We start from the raw sequence: 23,725 nt of genomic DNA on the forward strand, positions 1-23,725 counted from the left end.
CAGAATCTTGTTCACAATTATACGATTCCAATACACGCGTCCGCCTCCCGTTACAGTTGGCACTGCTGAGCCCTAGTGAGAACCATCGCCAAAAGAGCGAGTGGGTGCCATGGAGGAAGGCTGAGGCGAGGTTGTCAAAGGAGGAGCAAGAATAGACCACCCGGTGTAGCGTGGTCGATCAAGAGGAGAGAGCAAAGGGCTAGGACTGGGACTGGCAGCTGGTGGCGAAAAAGTGGGTGTCCAAGGAGTATATGTGGGTGTGGAACGTCGAACACTGAATTCCAAAGGAGTCTGCTCAGGGTAAGTATTAATCTCGTGATAGACGAGAGATGCCTCCGGAATGGCGAGGCCAAGATAAGGGTGCCGCTCCAAGAGGAAGCTGTAATGATGCAGGTCTCGGGGCGAGGTATGTATCCTGAAAATCCACACGTCAAATTCTCGATCACGGGATGTGGGTGTGGCAACCTGTATTCGAAAATAGGCTGGAGGAGTAAGAGTTAGCACTGGAGCAGGAAAGTTTACAGGTACGGGAGAGGGTGTGTCCTGAATAAGCTGAACTCGTATGGGCCCTCGGCCATAAGCCACCACCGTAGAAAAATTTACTGAAAGACGATGAAGTGTGTCCAACGAATATGGGTTGATGTTTTCAGCCCATAACAAGTAATATTGGCCCCGGATAGATGTTGTGCCCGAAAAACAATGAAGAGGCGGGTTTCTGAAGTATAAAAATGCCACATATTAATGTTTACACGCACAAGGAAAGATCACACCTGAGAACTGTGTGGCGAATATTGCCATTGAGAGGTGCAGAGGCCATGATGATCAACAGGTAATGAAGGATCATGAACCAAGCTAGAGCGAACAGAATGCTGGTCAAAAACAACACGCCAAGCTGGTGAGCTTTTTTTTTTTTAAATGCGCTAGTTGTTGGCCGTGGGTTCTCCCCTTTATTTTTTTTGAGTTAGTGTTGGTCGCTGCCGTGGGCGTCTTCTTTCAATTTTTTTTATTTTTATTTTTTTGAGCGGAAAGCTAAGTTGTTTGCATTGAGACACAAGGCCTTGTTAAATAGGGCCCGAAGAATGGAGGTGGGAGCAAGGGTGGTATTACCACCCTATGGGACCAATCGGCCAGCCCAAAATCAGCCGACACGCTGGCCACATGTCCACGACTGGATAAAAACCAATCGGCCAGCACATGTTCAATCGAGCAGCAAAAAAAGCTCAATCGGCCAGCACAGTGTGAATCGGCCGGTACAGACAGCCCTATACGACCAATAAAAATAGAAAAAATACATGAAAAATGGGGAAAAATGAGAAAATACTCTAGGCGGGCACACCCACAACAAAGGCCCTCTGTGAGTACTATGGTACAGACAAGAGATGACTACTAACAGTACCAACCATCGTACTTGTTGTACTGGCTGAATGGAGAGTTGTACTTGCTGTACCAGCTCTATTGCATGAAGACCCGTGGTTTTTGGGGAAGAATCAGTACCCACATGGAGGTATATGGTTTATATTGTTGGCTCGGCATTTCTACAGCTATGTGCTGGCTGAATTTTATGGTTGCCTCGTGTTGGGCTCTGTTATGGCATTTGTATATGAATAATCCGGCATCTCTCGTGGAGAGTAAGGCCCTCAAATCTTTTACATTCTCCTTGGGTAATAAAATATTCCAAGGGGGAGGCGGGGTGGGGGGGGTCGGACCATTCCGGCCTCTATGCAGTGTCACGTGTGCAAGCTCCATTTTCAGCATTTGTGTGGATGTTTTGTCCAGCCTTTATGTTTTATGCAAAGTGATGATGGATATGTGTTAAGGTTGTGGCCATGTTTAAATGTTTTAATATGCATTGATGGTATCAACAAGTGTGTCAAAGGCCCTAGTCCCCCGGGCACCGCGATTTTCATGTGTGTGGACACAAGGGTTCAGATATGCCACACATTTCCATAGGTATATATAGGAGGGGTGGAGCAATCTACCTTATGCCATGTCTCTTTTTCCTTCCTAAATTCCACCATTTTGAACATCAAAACATCTTCTCACACAAATATAGCTGTGAAGCAACGAGATCTGGAGGAGGGTCTTGTGCAAAGGAGGCCCACTAGAAGGGAGGGCCTTAATGCTGCCTTGCCCAAGTCGCTATCATACCATGCTGCCCAGCTGGAGACACGAGTTCGAACCTCTGTGTGCATTAAGCTCTCGAGGCTCGTCTGCCTAGGGTTCAAGCTGGACATAAGGCCATGTCATCCCCACCATTCCATTAAATTCTCATGGTTGCTATGCCAAGGTTCAAGCTAGAAATGGCATGCCTTCTGGCTGGGACATGAGTTCGAGCCTCTGTGTGCATTAAGCTCTCAATGCTGCTCTGCCTAGGGTTCAAGCTGGACGTGAGGCCATGTCATCCCCACCATTCCATTAAATTCTCATGGCTGTTATGCCAAGGTTCAAGCTAGAGATGACATGCCTTCTAGTAACAAAAAAGTTCATCAGGCGAAACACTTTAGCAAATGGGCTTCTAGCAGATGTGAAGCTCATTGATTGCCATGATCTTCCATCACAGTTTGCCTCTTTATGCATAACTACTATTGGCTCCTAAAACAATGAGGCTGTGACTTGAAACCCATCCTCTGTATCCTAGTGTGAACAGCATCTGCCTGGATGGTAGATGCAAAGGACCATATCTTCAAAGGATAAATGGCTTTGCTGTTCAACATAGCATCCTCCTTGTAGTTCCTGCTTGCAGTTTGTACTATCAAAGAGAGGATGGTCCTATAGTCACCCAGTGGTTTGCCTGACTAGGACTCCATGTAGTTCAACGTCACCTTGAAACACAGTTCATATCACATTTTAACACCACTCATTGTTGCACAGGTGAGGTAATTATCTCCAAGTAAAAGTTAATACTACACATGCTTGCAATGCTCAATTCTCTAAAATCATACTTGTGTTTTACCAGAGGACGATGCACCAACTAGCTCTGTCACTGTCCCATCACGCAATCCACCTTGCAGGAGGTCATCCAAACTGTCGGATCAAAATGTAGTACATGAGAGTATTCCCAATTGTTTGTGTCCCTCTTGCATATTGGCACAATACTACAAGAGAAGAAAAGTTAAAACAGAAAAATTTGGCACAATACTACAAGAGGAGAAAAGTTAAAACAGAAAAATTTGTGTCCCTCTTGCATATTGGCACAATACTACAAGAGAAGAAAAGTTAAAACAGAAAAATTTGAACTATGAAAAAGTTAAAACAAAGTAATTAGAACTATGAAATAATATATCAATGATGACCTTGGCCCTCAAAGCTCTGATCCATTGCAACCTTGAAGATGCTCTATGTGGCATTCTAGATCCCTATGAGGCTATATGTGTTCATATAAGAGCATGAGAGACTATATGAGATTGAGAAACTATACGATTAGCATATCTTCCCTCCATAGCCCAGCTGCAACAAGATACGCAAGCCTTCCAAGCTTGCCTCTAATGTAGGCTCTAGACCCCCTATCAATTCTAGATCCTGACCTTCAAAGACCTTTGAAGAGCTGACATGTCAGTACCTTTTACAGCCTGTTGGAAGAATGGAAACTGTCTCCTGCATCAAGTTGAGCAAATCCACACCATCTAGCCACACTGCATGATTCTCCTCTAGAAATAAAAGGATGTCGGCCACAGCCTACAAAACACTACAAAAAGTCTTCAAGGAAGTCTTAAGGTGGATAGCTTTTAACGATATTAAGACATTACTAAGTCACTTCAGAAGATTGGAACCGAGCCTCAAACTTACCTGCTTGTACGGATCTGCGTCTGACTGATGTTCGGCCAGAGCAACCAGACTATAAATATCATGGACCAAAAAATCTTCCACTGATGCAATAGACAACTTGATAGTCAAAGACTAAAATTAGCTGATGGATTGAGCAGCATAAAAGAAATCATCCGATACAGCAAAAGCAGGTCCCCCAACTTATGTCCTACACATAATGTGATAAGTGCAACTGTGCAACCTATGACCTTCCACACGCTCCCGTCTTAAGCATGAGGTACGGATTGGGCAAATCACGAAGCGCCAAGCGCAACGGATTTCTCAACGGCTCACCCAACGCAAGAAACGGGAGTTCTATGCTCGAAAAGAGGATGAGTTATACTGACTCTTCTTAGGGCCGAACCGCAAAGAGGCCTGGAGGAAACTTCGAGAATATTCGCCCTACCACACATATCACCTGCCCGGACACATGGCACTCCTATGCACGCTCCCTCTATCATAACCCCATCAACCACCCCTACCCCCACCACCAGATCCCCGTCTCACCACCTCCACCTTCTTCACAAAGGACATGGTCCTCAAGGCCATTCGTAGACTATGCAATGGGCGAGCCCAGGATCATGAGGGACTAACTGCCGAGTACAGACAGCACAAGAAACACAGAGAGATAGGTGTGTAAACTCTTCTCTATACACAAGATCCCGCAGAAACTGAATGAGGAAGTGGTGGGGGTGAGCGCAGTCGGCCAGCACTGAAGGCTCCACGACTGCATGTGCAGTCGGCCAGCATAGAAAATGTCCACGACTGCATGTACCCAGTCGGCCAGCAGTCCAGAAGCCCACGCATGACCTGTGTGCAGTCGGCCAGCCACCACAGGACTGCAGTTGGGACAGTCGGCCAGCCCTGAAGTGCTCCTACCAACCTCTGGCATCCCTCCCCACCACTAGAAAAAATGGGAAAAAATAGGGAAAAATACGGGCAGTGAGGAAAAATGATAAAACACCTTATACAGGGCGGGCACACCCACAACAGAGGCCCTGGTGTATAAATATAGACAGAAGATGACTTCTAACACCCCCTCTCAGCTCCTGGCTGTGAAACCAACCCAAGGGAGCTGGAGTGCCGCTTGAGCGTAGCCTGAGGTACAGACTTCGTGAAGAGGTCCGCCGCATTGTCCTCCGTCGAACAATAAAGTAGCAAGACGTCACCAGCCAAGATCTTCTCACGTACAAAGTGATACTATATCTCTATATGCTTGGTCCGGGCATGGAAAACCGGGTTCCGAGCAATAGCTATACAACTCTGGTTATCGCACTGGATGACTGTGGGCTCCCTCTGTGGAAACCCAATCTCGCCAAGCAGCCTCCGCAGCCATACAACCTCACAAGCAGAACCACAAGCAGCCCGGTACTCTGCCTCTGTCGAAGAAAGGGCAATAGTTGGCTGCCTCTTGCTGCTCCAAGAAACTGCTCCTGACCCAAGGGTAAAACTGTATCCTGAAGTAGATCTCCTCGTGTCTCGATCTCCTCCCCAATCTGAGTCACTCCAACCTTGGAGCTTGACTCCATTCCCTCCTGTGTAAAAGAGTCCCAGATCCTTCCTACTCTGCAGAACCGCAAGATCCGCAATCCTGCGTCCCAATGAGACTTCAATGGTGTCTGCATAAAAGAGCTCAACAGCCCCACAGAGAAGCTCAAGTCCAATCTGGTGTTCAGCAACCAGATCAATGAACCAGATCAATGAACCAACCAACTTCCTGTACTGCGAGGCATCAACTGGCTCACAAGGATCAGTAACGGTTAACTTTGTGTTCAGGTCCATCGGCGAAGTAATAGGCTTGCAGTTCTCCATCCCAAAGGCCTCAAGCCACTCATGAACATACCGCTACTGAGAGACGAAAAACCCCCTCTGGGTCTGCCAGATCTCCAATCCCAAAAAGAAGTGGAGTAAGCCTAAACCGGTCATCTCAAACTCCTTTGACAAGGCAACCTTCGTCACTCCAATGTGCTCCACATGACCGCCGGTGAGAATGAGATCATCCACATAAAGGATGATAAGCGTGACCATGCCGCGTTCCCGAAAGAGATACAGGTTCGGATCTACAACCGATCTCTGAAATCCAGTCTGAATAAAGAAGGAATCAATCTTCTGATTCCAAGCCCTGGGAGCCTGCTTAAGACCATACAAGGCCTTACGTAACCTGTAAACCATCCCTTCAGATCCTGGAACAATAAAGCCTGGAGGCTGCTCAACGTACACCTCCTCCTGCAGGTCACCATTAAGGAACGCAGATTTTACATCCATTTGATACACGGGCCACCTCTGAGAAGAAGCAAGGGCAAGAACAGTCCGAATCGTGGACATCCGCGCTGTCGGTGCAAAGGTATCCTCGGAGTCGATGCCTGGCCGCTGAGCATAACCTTTAGCCACAAGCCTGGCTTTGTGTTTGTCCACCGACCCATCAGACGCATATTTGGTCTTAAAGACCCATTTGACACCAATGACAGACCGCTTCGACGGCCTCGGTACCAACTCCCAAGTGTGGTTCTTCTCGATGGCATCAAGGTCCACCTGCATGGCTTTCCTCCAAGTATCCTGTGAAAGGGCTTCCTTTACGGAAGTGGGCTCTTTATCCCGCATGATACGAGACATCAGAGCATAGTTCACCTGAAGAAGCTCCGTTGTGTTGCTTTTATCTCGGACTCTATGTGATCTTCGAGGGCCGTCCTTTGTGGTCCACTCGGAGGGTAGCTCCGTGACACCTGACTCCCAAAGGATGTCCAACAACCACCTAGGTACTCGAACAGATCGTGGAGCCTCCTGTGATCGCGGGGGCTCTACTCTAGCTGCGCGCTCAACCTCCTGTGATGACTGAGGTGGATCAACTGGAATGATAGTCTGGGAATCATCATCAAACTCCTCTGGATCTCCAAGGAGTGGCAGCTCCTCGACAGTGGATGCTGGAACATGCTTGTCAAAGACCACATCCCGGCTGACAACAATCTCGTTCATGTCTAGATCATACAACCTGTATCCCTTGGAAAGAGAGTTATACCCCACAAACACCAGCTTGCGGGACTTGGAGTCAAGCTTCCCCCTCTGCTTCTTCGGAATATGTACATACGCGTCACTCCCAAAGACACGGAAGTGCGAGACATCAGGTTTCCTGCCAAAGTATGCCTCAAATGGAGTCATATGGGGTACTGAAGTCGTCGGAGATCGGTTGATGGTGTGGACAGTCGTTGCCACAGCCTCACCCCAAAGTGGACGAGGAAGATCACGATGCTCCAGCATGGTCCTCGCCATCACCACCACAGTCCTGTTCTTGCGTTCAACAACTCCATTCTCCGAAGGCGATCCAGTATTGGCCAGTTCCCTTTTGATGCCATGATCTGCACAAAATCTGAAAAATACAGTCGAGGAGAATTCACCTCCTTTATCAGCCCTGAGAGTCTTAACCTGAAATCCAGACTCTTTCTCCACCATCACGTGCCAATCCTTAAGTAGACCCACATGAATCTGGTACAATCATCAACAAGCAGCATAAAGTAGAGAGATCCTCCCAAAGATGGTATCTGCTGAGGTCCACACAAGTCAGTGTGAATCAACTCCAATGGTTTCGAAGCCCGCCTGGAAGCTTGCTTCGGAAAGGATTCCCTGTGCTGCTTACCACGTATGCAAGAACTGCAACGCCCTTGCCTACTACCAACATCTGGCAAGCCAACCACCATCTAGTCCCGGAAAGCTCGCCTCAATGCATCCACATTTAAGTGGCCAAAACGAAAGTGACACAAATCTCCGACCTGAGAACCTGTCAATGTGGAGAGTGCAGAGAGCTTGTAGATACCATTCTCCACACCGCCTTCCCAAACAACCTGGCCAGTCTCACGGTCCCTTAGAGCAACTGAATGCTCCTCAAATTCCACCCGAAAGCCAGTCTTGCATACCTCATGCACTGACAGAAGATGAAAACCCAGAGCAGGGACATAAAGAACACGGGAAGCATGCTTGCCCCCCTTGCCGTCGGGAATAATCTCCATCCGGCCCTCACTATGTATCGGAATAGTGGAGTTATCGCCAATAAAGATGCGACCTGACTACCGTTTCAGATCCAGAAAGAAGTCACGGGATGGAGTCATGTGCCTGGAAGCACCACTGTCGAGAATCCATTCCCGGGTATCCTTCGCGGTGAAGCCAACTGCCTCCTCGCTCAAAGATGATGAAGCATCGGAGTCCACCATCTCTAAGTACACAAATGCCGGAGTCTTTGCAGCTGAGGCTGAGGAATCAACACTCTTCCCTGTCCGCTTATGGCACTTTCTCCAATAGTGGCCTTTCTCGCCACAATCATTACAAGATCTTTCGCCCTTCAGCTTCTCTCGTTCTGAATCAGGCTTCTTCTCAGAAGACTTCTCCGGTGAAGCCTTCCCTTTGCCCTTGTTGTTATTCCGGCCTTTCGACCGTTGGCCAGTTAAGGCCTCCGAACCTCCGCTGTGAGGAGGGTTCGTGGATTGTTCCTCCTGGTCCAAGACCATTGGCACAAGCTCCTCCCAGGTTATGGTGCTGAGCCTGCCACTCGTAATCAACGAGGAATAGAAAGCAAAATACTGAGCCGACAAATGGGAAAGCAAAGTGATGGCCATATCTTCAGATGATATCTCTTTCCCAGCTTGTAGGACTTCCTGCTGAAGGGCCTGCAGTTTGTTAATGTGTTCCCGCGTCGTCGAAGACTTTGCAGGGTTCATAACCCGCATCTGCACTTCCAAGGAGATCCGTTTCATGGGTGATACCCTGTTATACAAAGAAGCCAAGTGCTCCCATATGCCTCTCGCCAGCGTCATGTGCTTCACATGATTGATCACTTGTGGTGTGCAGTTGAGGAAAATAAACGACCGGACCCTGGCGTTGACACGATCCCACATGTGTGCCTGTGCCTCTCGGTCCTTCCTCATCGACAGTAACTCCCCTTCCTCAGCTTCCGGCCGTGGAACCCCGATGATGATAAAATCAGCAAGGTCATATGACTCCAGCACCGACTCCATCATGACCTTCCAGATGCCATAATTGGACCCGTCCAACTGACGATCCACTAGGAACGTGGGGAGAGTCGGAATCTTCACATGCTTCTCAGCCATCTCTAGTAAATCTGCCATCGCGGGGAGTAACCTGAAAGGGTGGGTGGGTGGGAAAAAAAAATCTGAAAACCTGCAAGTGGCTGTCCAGCACCTTAGCCCGCCTTCCTCTTGCACCTTCTCTTCCTGAACAGTCCAAAACAGTCCACCAATCAGCAGCCTAACGCTCCCCCTCTTGCTCAGAAAAACTCCCAAGATCTATCTCGAGCCTAGGGCTCTGATACCATGTCAGAATATGCAGCGGAAATGATAACCAAACTTGGGTAGACAAGAGCAAGTAGAATGCAGAAAATAGACAGCACAAGAAACACAGAGAGATAGGTGTGTAAACTCTTCTCTATACACAAGATCCTGCAGAAAACTGAATGAGGAAGTGGTGGGGCCAAGGGGCCTATTTATATGCCCCTATGAGAGCAGTCGGCCAGCACTGAAGGCCTCCACGACTGCATGTGCGGTCGGCCAGCATAGAAAATGTCCACGACTGCATGTACCCAGTCGGCCAGCAGTCCAGAAGCCCACGCATGACCTGTGTGCAGTCGGCCAGCCACCCACAGGACTGCAGTTGGGACAGTCGGCCAGCCCTGAAGTGCTCCTGCCAACCTCTGGCATCCCTCCCCACCACTAGAAAAAATGAAAAAAAATAGAAAAAAATACGAGGAGTGAGGAAAAATGATAAAACACCTTATACAGGGCGGGCACACCCACAACAGAGGCCCTGGTGTATAAATATAGACAGGAGATGACTTCTAACACTCGCATGCCGATGATACCCTGGCGCCCCTACTAGCCTACATGTTCAATAGAGCCCTTTGTGTAGGATTTCCACCCTCTTGGTCCACGAACACCATCACCCCCATCCTCAAAACCGGAGATCCACTTGATCCTAATAATTACAGGACGATCATGATTGGCCACACATTGGCTAAACTCTATGGATCAGTGCTAGAGGCAGAGCTCAGTTCATTTGCAAAGAACCAGGGATGCAGAGCCTTCGGACAGGCTGGCTTTCGGAGGAACTATTCTACCCTTGACCACATCTTCACCCTCCATGCCATCATCGAGGAGGATAGAGCACGACATTAGAGGATTTACTGTTGCTTTGTGGATTTCCGCAAAACTTTTGATACTGTACCACGAGCCCGCCTCCTACACCGTCTCCAGGAGATCAAAGTCCCATCTAACATGGTTTGGAGCATCATCGCCCTCTATGAGTCCGTGTCACATGCACTCTGCACTGTAGTGCATGGTGACAAGGTGGCTCATCATCATCAATGCAACATTGTACATCATTAGCATTCTTTAGGATGATAATTGTCGTACACCGTGACCCCATTGTAATCCTAAATCCAGGATAAGTCAAGCACGAGCTACGTAGGTCATTCCTCAGCCTTAGACAGTCAATCAGTCAATCGAAGTCCCTTAACCCACTTGAAGAGATGCATTTATGCATGTAGAGTCAGTAGAAGCCTTAGGGTTTGCATCAGCTCATGGTTGCATTTTGCATAAAATTAGGCACATAAGACCACATAGACCATGGCAGAAGCATCAGAATATTACTCAGTATTATTCCAGTATTTTTCCCATAATTTATAGCATTTAATTGGCATTTTACCTTATTTATCCATTTAGACAGGACATGATCCAGTCGGCCAGCTCTGTAGCCAGCCGACCAGCATCAAAAGCCCATATAAATAGTTGAGCATTGCATCACTCATTCATTCATATCATATTCAGCCAACAAGCCTTCAACGCTTGGAGCATTCAGCCCAAGGAGCATAAGCGATTGGAGCAATTAGCATATCAGCCCTCAGCATTTCATCCATCAGTACGTAGGAGCATCAACGCATGAGCATTCAGCCTTCTTTCATCAAAACGCAGCATCTACAGTATTCAGCCCTTCAGGTCACCTTGCGTTTTCAGCATACATACAGTTTTCAGCATCCTTATCTTCATCATTTTGCTACAGCACTTTGGTGAAGGTAAAACTCGGCATTCATATTCATTTTCAGCATTCATACATCAACGGACCTTTCATCGACATATCTATGGACTTTGTAAAGCCTCTACCAACATCCACCGGATCCCATAACACTCAGTGTTTTACCATTGTGGATCACTTCAGTAAGTTTTGCATGCTCATCCCCTGCAAGCATACGGCCACAGCTGAGGAGGTAGCCCGTCTTTTTCTCAAACATTGGTACCCCATTTGTGGTTTACATAGTACCATCACCTCAGACACAGGTTCCAAGTTTACCTCGCATTTTTGGAGGGCATTATTCGAAAACTTTGGAACTAAGTTTCAGTTGTCTAGTGCATTCCATCCACAAACAGACGGCCAGACAAAAATCTATAACCAGTTGGCCTTTGATGTTCTCAAGTCATATTGTCATGACCAGCAGTCCAAATGGAAACATTATCTTCCATTGGTCCAAGCCATCTTGAACGATACTCATTCATCCAGTATCGAACGAACTCTGTATGAAGCAGCCTTTTGTCACCGTTTCTCTTCTTTGTTGACAAGATTGGTGTCTCCATCTCTTGAGGCTAACAAAACGACCGAAGCATTTTCTAAAACCATTGAGTCAGTTAAGGACCGCTTGACTAAAGCACAGGAAGCTTATAGCAAACAAGCAAATAAGTCTAGACGAGATGTCCGCTTCAAGGAAGGGGATTGGGTCTATCTGCACATCATGAAACAAAGATTGAAACAAGTGGGCAAACGTTGTCCCAAGCTTTCTTTCCGTAGTTTTGGACCTTTAGTTAAAAAGATAAGTGATGTCTCCATGAAGTTGAAGTTGCCTAACAGTTGGACAATGCATGATGTTTTCCATGTTTCTTGGCTAAAACCATATGTTGGACCAGAAGTTTTGGATGTTTCAGATGAATAGCAGCCAGAGCCTGAGCAGATCCTTCTTCATCGTTGGAGGCATGGTGCCGGTCGACGGATACTTCAGTTCTATACAAAGTTTCAAGATCGAGGTACCCACGAAGCCGTTTGACTAGACGAGGAGTTCTTTCAAGAGTACCCCCAGTTGTTGGCGGACTACTTTGAAGCCATGAACCTACCGCCAAGCTAAGCAAGAGAGAATGTCACATGCACTCTGCACTGTAGTGCATGGTGACAAGATGACTCATCATCATCAGTGCAACATTGTACATTATTAGCACCCTTTAGGATGATAATTGTCGTACGCCGTGACCCCATTGTAATCCTCAATCCAGGATAAGTCAGGAACGAGCTACGTAAGTCATTCCTCAGCCTTAGACAGTCAGTCAATCAGTCAGTCCAAGTCCCTTAACCCACTTGAAGAGATGCATTCATGCATGTAGAGTCAATAGAAGCCTTAGGGTTTGCATCAACTCATGGTTGCATTTTGCATATCATTCATCCCATAGGCACATAAGACCACATAGACCATGGCAGAAGCATCAGAATATTACTCAGTATTATTCCAATATTTTTCCCATAATTTATAGCATTTAATTGGCATTTTTACCTTATTTATCCATTTAGACAAGACATGATGCACTCGGCCAGCTCGGTAGCCGGCCGACCAGCATCAAAAGCCCATATAAATAGTTGATCATTGCATCATTCATTCATTCATATCATATTCAGCCAACAAACCTTCAACGCTTGGAGCCTTCAGCCCAAGGAGCATAAGCGATTGGAGCAATCAGCATATCAGCCCTCAGCGTTTCATCCATCAGTACGTAGGAGCATCAACGCATGAGCATTCAGCCTTCTTTCATCAAAACACAGCATCTACAGCATTCAGCCCTTCAGGTCACCTTGCATTTTCAGCATACATACAGTTTTCAGCATCCTTATCTTCATCGTTTTGCTACAGCACTTTGGTGAAGGTAAAACTCGGCATTCATATTCATTTTCAGCATTCATACATAGCCTAGAACAGTCCCAAACAGTCCACACCTCAACCATAGATTTGCAGCCTTCACTTGTTCCATTGGGAAGAGTGCATAGGCTCGAGATTGGTCATCATTGGTGCTTCTACAGCAATGTACAGTTCAGCCCGACTCTTGGTCCTCAGAGATCTTGCGTTTGGCTTATCGTTAGTCCAAAGTCAGTCTCTTCAAAGTAATAAAACAAATATTATTCCGGTAACACGATAGGGGGGCCTTCAGTGGATAATTCGGGACCCCATACGGTGTACAATTTCTCTCTCTCTCTCTCTCTCTCAAATCTCTTAAAGTTTGAAGTCATAAAAGTGGATTGCTAAACTCGCAAAACTCAGGATACATAAGGCAATGTGAGAATATGTGTGACAGGATCCTTAAACGAATACTTCCGTTGCATGTTACAGTCCATCACCGGACGAGTGAGAGCCCCAGGAGGTACATCACAGGAGATTTCCAGCACTATTGGGGTGAAACAAGGCTGCTCTCTATCACCCACTCTTTTCGGCCTCTACATTGATGAGATCTCAAGCTTCATTGACGGATTAGGCGGGGCTGGTCCCACACTGGCAAGCATATTGATCCCCATACTACTTTGTGCAGATGACATCGTCCTCCTCTCAGACTCAGCCAAGGGGCTTCAGAGACAGTTAGATGCCTTACATGACTTTTGCACTCAGCGGGACCTCTCTCTTAACCTTGGTAAAACCCAAGGTAATGGTCTTCAATACCTCTCGCCCCTTCACATCCAGATTGAGCTTCACATATAGAGGGGATCCTGTGGAGATTGTCTCATCCAATGTCTACCTTGGTGTCACTTTCAGTGGCCCACGCTTTACCATGGTTCCCGCAACACATGCCAGAGTGACACGGCCCACGAGGATATGCAGCCTTGAGCTTACTTGAGCGGCAGTGCTTCCAAGCACATTTCAAGAGCCCAGGACGAAGGGCTGGGTTTTTGACACCCTCGTCACACCAGGCTTGATGTATGGAGCAGCCTTCTGGGGCCAGATTTATCCAATGAGGATTGGTAGCGAGTTGCGAGGCCCCAGGTCATGATGTTCTCCCGTATGATCTGCAACAAACCATCAGTCCCACACCAGATTATCCAGGCAGAGTTTGCTACAGCCCCGATGGTAGTGGATGCACTCTTCCAGACAGTCACATACCTCCATCACATCAATCACATGGATCCCCACAGGTACCCGAGGCTTGCCCTAGAGTCCTCCAGATAGCTAGCACTTGAGGGCCACTCTGGAGTATGGTATGCACTAGTTTCCACTTGGCTCTCAGTATATGGGCTCCGCATGGACCGCCTATGTCATGGCCCTGTGAAAATGGAACAGCACAAGTGTGGGCATGGTGGTTGTTGAGTCAGAATATTGAATGATTCACATGGGGGGTGCCCGGACAGAGTTAATGATGTGTGGGCATCCCTAGGTGTGAAGGGGGGGAACTAGAACATTAAACTTTTAATGTTTATTAAAGTTGCCCCTAGGCCTTAGTGGCCCCTAGGGACTTTTAAAGTTTGGGGCCCTAGGATTATTATGGGGAGGAGGCCACTCCACTTTTGGAGTGTGTGCTTCTCTCTCCTCCCCCTCTCTCTAGCTTTTGGGAAAAAGAGTCGTGGAGCACTCTTGTGGGTTCTCATGCGTGGAAAAGCAGGAGGAGGAATAGTCTATTGAGAAGTTGTGCTGCTGCTGCTGTTTTTCTGAGTGCAAATCAGCTGTACAGCCCTGTACGGACAGGCTGCTGCAAGTGTTCTCTTTCTGGGACTGGCTGCGCACACGGGTACGGGGCTGTTTTTCAGATCTGTACAGTCAAGACAGCATAGAAGTGAACACAAGGAGGAGGGTACAGACAAGTACGTGCATGCGTGTGAAGCAGGGTTGTGGAAACAAGTGCCTGCAAGTACAGATTGGTACCGTTGCTTCCTCCAGTGCTGATTCACGAGCTGATTTTGGTAAGCTCCTCATCTGTTCATCTATCTCTCTTTCTACTGCTTGATGTCTGTTGCAGATATGAGCTATCTGGCCCCTTGTGAGAGGAGGGGTATGGCAGATTGACAAGGGTTGAGACAAAGTTTGGACAGTACATGTATGTATGAGCTGAGATGTTGAATCATGTACTTGAGTTATGCCAGATGTATGCTCATGGCTGCCCTGCTTAGTGGTCTTGGCTGATCAGAGGGAGGCACAGTGTGTTATTTTGAGACACAGATCTGTGTGCATGGATCCTCTGTGCTAAGAGGTATTGTGGGCCGTCAGATTGAACATACAGGTGTAATCTCTTGGCTGATTTTTGTTGTACTCAGCCATTCATACTTTTGGAATTGAATAAAAAAATACCGCAAGGGGCGCCAAGCTTTGGGGCCAACAGGTGTCGCCTTGTTTTCAGATTTGGGCACTCTAGCTCCAATCTGTTTTGTTTTCATATCTAGACTACAAGTGGACGGGTGACTGCTAGTCTACCGCACTCTGGTTTCTATCAGGGGCCGGTTTCAAGGTTCCGTTGCCGGGACCAATCATCAACTTTCTGAAGGGGGTGAGCTCGTGGTTGCTTGAAAGAAAGCCATCGCTGAAAATTCAGCAAACATGTCTGATACAGAGGATGAGTACTTCTATCATGTAGAGGAAGAGCAAGAGACTTCTCCTGAGAGAGATGTATCTGAGGATACTCATGCAGGAGAACAGGCTGCAGATATTGAGCAATATGAGGATGTAACCCAGCCAGAAGATGTGCTTGGTAAAGAGGATGATGATGCTCGGTTCAAAGATCGCTTGGCTAGTGTTATGGATACTTTTATGCAGCTCACACAGAGTGAGAGATTTGCTGAATTTATGAGATCCCGCACAGAGCCCGAGAAAAAGAAGAAGAAGGTTCGTTCTAAGAATCTTCCTCAGGGTCATAGTGGTGCCATCCCACATGAACCATCTTTTGGCCAGTTTCCGAACATGCAGCATGCTTATGGTGCAAACTCTCAGAGTTCCTTCTATGGACAGCCACCTATTCCTCAGCAGAATATGCATCCAGGTTATTTTGGTGGTGGCTCGGTGTTCCAATCCATGACTGGGGGTTACCCTCAGGGAGGCATGGGTATGCACGGGCCTTTTGGAGCTAATTTTCAGCCTGGTATGCAGGGGAATATGTATGGTGGTATGCAGTCCGGTATGCAAGGAAATGTGTTTGGAGACATGCAACCTGGGATGCAAGGCAATATGTTTGGTGGTATGCAGCCAGGTGTGCATAATGGAATATTTGGAAACATGGCTGGAATGTATGGTATGCCTGGTATGGGAATGGGGAATGTTGACCCAATGATGGGTATGAATGTTGGGGGCAGCAATCTTGCGAAGCCACTTCCATATGATAATCTAACGCCTATGGGAAAGGCGAAGGATTACAAGGAAGGGGGAGCTGCAGTGAAGTTTGATACATTCAGTGGGGCCAAAGATAAACTTAAAGCACTTACCTTTTTACAGCAGTTTGATGCTGCTTTTTCTGGTGGGAATTACACAGTCCTCTAAGGTGAGGAAAGCTGCCACTTTTCTCAAGGGCAATGCTTTGCAGTGGTGGTCTACTCTTCTTTTGCAGGGCATAGCACCCACCACATGGGTCCAATTCAAACAGGTTTTCTCTTCCGTATGGCTCACATCTACATTCGAGGTGGATGTTATGACCGCATGGCACAAATTGGATGCTTCAAAGTGTGATAATTTGGAGGATTATAACAAGAAGTTTTGGGAAGCTTTACTCCCAGTGACTTCTTATCGTGCGGTGCCATTGTCTGAGCAGGTAGAGAAGTATTGTTGTGGGCTGCCCAAAGAGGTACGAGATTATTGTATAAAGACAAGAGTAACGAACATGTCACAGATGATTGAAAATGCTATGACAGCTAATGCGTTACTCACTGGTGGTTCATCTGGGTTTAAAGGCAGTAAGAAATTGAGCAAGAAAGCTGAAAAATTTGGGCATGCATCTCGTGATGCTAAAGGGTCTTCAGAGACAAAGTATAAGAAGTTGCCAATGCCCAAGAGGACTTCTGAGGAAAGACAGGCTTTGAGAGATGCTCATAAGTGTTTTTACTGTACTGAAGAGGGGCATATGTCATTCAATTGTCCCAAAAGGACTCTGACAATAAAGGAGAGCCCAAGCCAAAGAAACAAAAACCTTCTGCAGGCTTAGTTCCTGATCTTGTGGGGGAACAGCCAGGTGGTGAAGCAACAGAGTTGTGCAGGGCATGGGGCAAAGTGAGAGATCAGAATGCCTTGATCTTCTTTGACATAGGTGCTAGAGCCAACTTCATTTCACCAGATTTGGCTGGCCGATTGGGGATTCGCGCAGAGGAGATGGGGCCATTACATGAGGCTAACATGGCTTGTCCAGGGTATGCAGAACCCGTTACTCCTATCATTGGGAAGCTTCGGCTTCATTTGCAGGGTTATGTGGACAGCGAAGAGTTCTTTATCATGCCACTTGATGGCTGTGATGTTTTGTTGGGGATGCCATGGTGCCACAGGGTACATGCGGTGGTGGATACTTACAATAGGAAAATCACTCTGACTCATAGAGGGAAAGAACATGTATTGGATGTAAAACTCAAAGGGGAATCTGTTCCTATTGTATCCGCTTCGGCGATTTCATCAGTAATGAAAAAGCATCTTTTCGCGTACTTGATTTATGTAAAGGATGCACAGGATGATGAGTCTAAGTCTAATTTGTCAATGTTAGATAAGGACAGGACTGATTTCTTATGTGGGTTTCAAGACTGTTTTTCCGAGTCATTGCCAGGAGAACTTCCTCCTGAGAGGCCAGAAGATCATGCCATTGATCTGATTCCTGGTAGTACTCCACCGAATAGACCGCCGTACCGTATTAGTGCAGCCCAACAGGAAGAGATTATGAGTCAGGTGCAGGAGCTTTTGAATAAAGGGTTGATACAGCCTAGCTCATCACCCTTTTGCTCACCTGTACTCTTGGTGCAGAAGAAGGATGGTTCTTGGCGCATGTGTATTGATTACAGGGCGCTGAACAAGAATACCATCAAGAATCGATTCCCCATACCGAGGATCGATGACATTTTGGACCGCTTACAAGGCTCCACAGTTTTTAGTCGTATTGACTTGAAAAGCGGGTATCATCAGATACGCATTAGACCCGAGGATGTGCATAAGACAGCATTCTGAACCACGTTTGGGTTGTATGAGTTCTTAGTTATGCCCTTTGGTTTGACAAATGCGCCTGCCACATTTAACAAAATGATGGACAGGATTTTCAGGCCTCATAGAGAGTTTGTGGGCACATTCTTTGATGATATGATTGTGCATTCACAAACTGAGGAAGAGCATAGAAGGCATTTGGCCATTGTGTTTGCAGAACTCAGAAACCATAGGTTGGTTGTTAATGGCAAGAAGAGTGAGTTCTTTTTGCAGGAGATACATTTCTTGGGGCATATTGTGTCTGCGCATGGAGTCCGTATGGATCCAGCAAAGGTGGAAGCAATACTTAATTGGCCAGCTTTGAGGACCGTGCATGATGTACGCAGTTTTCTAGGATTGTGTTCCTATTACAGGCATTACATACAGCACTTTGCTGAATTTGCTTCGCCTCTTCATGCTTTGACGAAGAAGGCAACTCCGTTTAGATGGGCTGATCGAGAAATTACAGCATTCAAAAAGCTCAAAGAAAAGCTTACTTCGGACCCAGTATTGGTGTTACCGGACCTCCGAAAGGCTTTTGTTGTCCAGTGTGATGCATGTGGAAGTAGCATTGGTGCAGTTCTCATGCAAAAGGGACATGTGATAGCCTATGAGAGTAGAATATTGCAAGATGCCGAGAAGCATTTACAGGTTTATGAGAAAGAGATGTTGGCAGTAATTCACGCTCTTTCTACATGGAAACACTACTTGCTTGGGATTGATTTTACTGTACAGACAGATCATCAAACCTTGCGTTATTTCCTCACGCAGACTAAGCTTTCAGAGAAGCATATGCGTTGGGCAAACCTTTTTGTCAATGTTTCACTTCCAGATTGTGCATGTGGAAGGCAAAAAGAATGTAGTGGCAGATGCTTTGTCACGCAAGCCACAGGTCTCTGCAGTTTCACTTGCTTATCATCATGAGCTTGATGAAATGAAAGAGCAGTATGCCCATGATGAGGACTTTGAAAGGTTGTATGATCAAATGTCTGAGGGTCAGCGGCATGAGCACTATACTCTCAGAGATGGGTTTTTATTGATGCATGGCAGACTGTGTGTTACCGGGCCATTGCGACTCAAGGTTATGATTGAAAGTCATGCTCCACCGTATGCAGGTCATAGAGGTATTGACGCCACGGTCAAAGCAGTGGAGACTTTCTTTTATTGGCCAACCTTGAGAAGAGATGTTGATGCCTTTGTGAGGCAATGCATCGTATGTCAGAAGGTAAAGTTTGACCGTCAGAAGACACCAGGGTTATTACAGCCTTTACCTATTCCAGATAGACCTTGGGAGAGCATTGCCATGGATTTTATATTTGATCTTCCACGGACACAAACGGGAAATGATGGCATCTGGACTATCATATGCAGGTTCAGCAAGCAGGCACATTTCATTCCCGTGCGTAAGACGATCAAAGTGGATCATATGGTGAAGTTGTTCATGGCGAACATCTTCAAGTATCATGGATTGCCTACGTCTATCATTAGTGACCGTGATCCACGGATGACGAGTTTGTTCTGGAGAGGGTTTGAACTTGGACCCATTCCCTAAAGGAATGAATGCCCACAATGAGGAGCACCCTTGCCTATTTATAGGCTTTCTTGAATACATGGCATACTGGCTGACTGTTGGTCAGCCAGCGTACAGTGCATTAAATGCTTCTAACGCTGTCCGATTAGTTATTCCTCCACATAAACTAAAGCGCCCTACATCCGACAGCAACTCTAGTTCAACCGACTCCAACTGGCTCAGCCGATTGATCATCTGCAGCCGACAGCCTCTTCCAACGCAGCCGACAGGTCCTATGACAGCATCTCCCATGTCTTCCATGCTCCAAGTCCACACTTCTGCCAAAACAGCACTGTGTGCTCCAACTTCTGGTTCTTATACTCTTTTTCTAGCTGCCTCTTCTGGACTAGCATCTGAGAATGTCCATGGCATTTTATGTACATGACATCCCCCTCTGCTAAACTTGATGACGGGATTCCAACCTGTTCTTGGATGACTGTCATCATCCCAATCTTTTCCCGAAGTTCCTCTGTCATCCATCCATCCCTGGCAACCCTTTTCTCTGAAAACTCGGCCTAGTCTCCAAAACCACTCTGACTCTGAATAAAATCTATGCATCTGTTCCCTCCAGTCCCCAATCCATTCCTGCCCTAACTCTGAACACTGTCTTGGTCTTCATTCTTGAGAAATGAGTCTGGCACTCTCACATCATTCCTTGGAGGATAATCCTCCCTTGGGACCGTTGCTCGAGAACCTATCTGGCTCACCGGACTGCCGTCCCCTCTAGCTTTGTGGAACACCACCAATAAACCTCATGGAAGCTCTTCTCGATTTTGTGTTCCTTGCCTTGGGCTTCGTATCCGTGTACTTTCCTGTACCTTGGACCTGTACACCATCATATGGGACTGAATCAGTGTTTAGCTTTGCTGAGCCTGATGCTCTGATACCAATGTAACACACGGAAGCTTCGAAGAAGATCGGTAACTTTAATGCTCAGAAATCAACACACTTTCGCGACGGAATTAACACACAATCTGAATGAAGATATGTAGAAAATAGAGAGAGAGAGAGAGAGAGAGAGAGGGAGAGAGAAGAGGACACAGTATTGGGTCCCAAATACTCTTTGTAGGGCCCCCACCACGAATGGTGTATTTGCTTTATTAGAATGATGTAAATCTAAAAAGAAAGTACAAAAACCTTGACATTTCTTGGTTGAGAAATCTCTACCCTTGACCTACAGTCCTTCACCCCTTTGCGTTAGCAACTTCTTGGTTGTCCTGGCCCTTGTTTGCTTGAGCACTTGGTGAATTATGAGATAACACAAAGAATTATGAACTCACCTATTTATACTCCTACCATAAAGCCCAAGTAATGGTGCTGAGTCTGCCACTCGTAATCAACGAGGAATAGAAAGCAGAATACTGAGCAGGCAAGTGGGACAGCAAAGTGATGGCCATGTCTTCAGATGATCTCTCTTTCCCAGCTTATAGGACTTCCTGCTGAAGGGCCTGCAGCTTGTTAATGTATTCCCGCATCGTTGAGGACTTTGCAGGGTTCATAATCTGCATCTGCACTTCCAAGGAGATCGGTTTCATGGGTGATACCCTGTTATAAAGTAAAGCCAAGTGCTCCCATATGCCTCTCGCCAACGTCATGTGCTTTACATGATTGATCACTTGTGGTGTGCAGTTGAGGAGAATAAATGACCGGACCCTGGCGTTGACACGATCCCACATGTATGCCTGTGCCTCTCGGTCCTTCCTCATCGACAGTAACTCCCCTTCCTCTGCTTCCAGCCGTGGAACCCCAATGATGATGAAATCAGCAAGGTCATATGACTCCAGCACAGACTCCATCATGACCTTCCAGATGCCGTAATTGGACCCGTCCAACTGACGGTCCACTGGGTACGTGGGGAGAGTCGGAATCTTCACGTGCTTCTCAGCCATCTCTAGTAAATCTACCATCGCGGAGAGAAAACTGAAAGTGTGGGTGGGTGGGAAAAAAAAAATCTGTAAAACCTGCAAGTGGCTATCCAACACCTTTAGCCCGTCTTTCTCTTGCACCTTCTCTTCCCGAGCAGTCCAAAACAGTCCACCAATCAGCAACCTAACGCTCCCGCTCTTGCTCAGAAAAACTCCCAAGATCTATCACGAGCCTAGGGCTCTGATACCATGTCAGAATATGCAACGAAAATGATAACCAAACTTGGGTTGACAAGAGCAAGTAGAATGCAGAAAATAGACAGCACAAGAAACACAGAGAGATAGGTGTGTAAACTCTTCTCTATACACAAGATCCCGCAAATGACTGAATGATACAATGGTGGGAGGCATGGGGCCTACTTATATGCCCCATGCATGCAGTCAGCCTGCTGTAAAAGCTCTCCACGACTGCATATAGCAGTCGGCCAGCAGTAGAGAAGTCCACAACTGCATACGGCAAGTCGGCCAGCAATAAAATACTCCATGCTTGCTGATGGGCAATCGGCCAGTCACACGACTGCTGAAAGGACAGTCGGCCAGCCACTAGGTGCTCCTGCCAACCATCTGGCATCCATCCACACCATGGAAAAAATGGGAAAAAATACGGGGAGTGAGGAAAAATGATAAAACACCTATACAGGGCGGGCACACCCACAACAGAGGCCCTGGTGTATAAATATAGACAGGAGATGACTTCTAACATATGACATGATCAACTCCGCAGGATGAACACCCGTATATTCAACAAAGCCACTTTGTTCATGGCAGCTTTTCTTTTTGCAGCATGTAACTCTTGTTGTACAAGGTGGGAAAGCTCAGTGCCCTATTTTGTCTCCTACCTCTGCACCTACTGCCAAGGCCACCTCAGGGCAGCACATTCCTTAGCAAGGTGCAACCCATCCTAAATGCTGTGGCCATCTGAACAATGCAAGGCTCACATTGGGACATATTCATCTTTGCATATCTTGCCCTAGCCCAAAAATTTCACATGCATCTAATGGGAAGCAGTAATGCATGTGACATCCCCCTCTTGCATGTGGCAAAACCCCACAATGCACACCTTGCCACTTCTCTTGACAAACCCGAGACTATGTACAGTTTCTCAACTCAAACAAACAAAATTGAATGCTTCAAGGAAACCAACCTGTGGTTATGCCGAGCTCGGAGAAGAAGGCAAGCACAGGGCTTGAAAGGGAGGGCAAATTGAGAGAGCGTAGACCAGGCATTTCTGCGCAGTGATCGAGGTTCCCGCCTAAGACGGAGATTTCACATTTATAAAATGGGCGGATTCTTGGAGCTGCAAAAAACAAATGGGAACGGGCGGCCTAGCCCGTCCGGCCTACCGTAACCTTCAGTTTGAATCGGTTGACATTTATAAAATGGGCGGATTCTTGGAGCTGCAAAAACCAAATGGGAACGGGCGGCCTAGCCCGTCCGGCCTACCGTAACCTTCAGTTTGAATCGGTTGACCTTCAAAGTGGCCTTCTTTTGCAACCCTACCTCTAGAAGATCTTTGATGCCCTCCGAAGGCGTCAAATTTCAACACTAGTCCTTACTCTTAAAAACGGGGATGGTTATATAAAAAGAACGTTTTTCCAATCAATCAAAATAGAGGTAAAAGTGCTCTTATGCTGATAGTATATTTTACTTTCTTTAACTAGAGAAGGATTGTGCCTGATATTTAAATTTCCCTTTATTATCATGACATAGGTAATGCTGGAGGTAAAGCTAAAAGTGGGACCTTGTCCAGTTAAAAAACTTGCTGCAAGGGAGAGTGCAACCTGGGCGACCTACGAGCTCCCCGAACCCCTGCCTCTATATTGACTGTATCGCCCCCCATTCTTCCTCCGCCCCCCCTCCTTCCTCCCCCGTTGTTCGCCCCTGCTTCTGCCCGCCCCTCTTCCTCCCGCTACTATCTCCAGTCTATGCCCCTTCCTCTCCTTCTCTACTTGTTCGCCTCCCCTCCTCTCTCCGCCTCCCCTCCTTCCTCCACCTCCTCCATTCTACGCAGCCTTTGCTGTGTTGCCCTTCCCCCGCCCTTCTTCGCATGTGTGTCCAGCCCTCTTCCCTTCCCCTTGCTTCCCTCTGTTTTTGCCCCTTGTCCACCCTCTCTTCCTTTCCTTCGCCTCCTTGCTTGCCCCTTCCCCTTGGTTCGGATTGCTCCTCATCCAAGTTCAAGTCGGCCTTTTTCTTCGATTAGCATCATGGCTAATCAAT

At 47.0% G+C, this 23,725-nt stretch overlaps 1 protein-coding gene across 4 annotated transcripts in view; it reads right to left on the reverse strand.

Annotated features, from left to right (window-relative positions):
* The window catches only part of RAD51D (DNA repair RAD51-like protein), a 65,575-nt gene extending 42,744 nt beyond the window's left edge, over positions 1-22,831 (reverse strand). For 2 of the 4 annotated variants that reach the window (XR_015262980.1, XR_015262979.1), the window contains exons 1-5: positions 22,802-22,830; positions 22,653-22,767; positions 3,787-3,866; positions 3,560-3,675; positions 2,943-3,024 (exon numbers count right to left, since the gene is read on the reverse strand). Coding sequence is in view for 1 of the 4 variants with exons in the window: in XM_086780114.1 (XP_086636240.1) it covers positions 2,943-3,024; positions 3,560-3,675; positions 3,787-3,866; positions 22,653-22,734 (360 nt within the window). In the remaining 3 variants the exon portion in view is untranslated. Of the gene's footprint in view, positions 1-2,942; positions 3,025-3,559; positions 3,676-3,786; positions 3,867-22,652; positions 22,768-22,801 lie in introns of all 4 variants that reach the window. The other 2 variants (XR_015262981.1, XM_086780114.1) reach the window with 2 other exon arrangements.
* Between the last annotated feature and the right edge of the window lie 894 nt (positions 22,832-23,725).

This window comes from Cibotium barometz, chromosome 41 (assembly GCF_041138505.1).
Source record: "Cibotium barometz isolate CiBa-2024 chromosome 41, ASM4113850v1, whole genome shotgun sequence".
Lineage (NCBI taxonomy): Eukaryota > Viridiplantae > Streptophyta > Polypodiopsida > Cyatheales > Cibotiaceae > Cibotium > Cibotium barometz.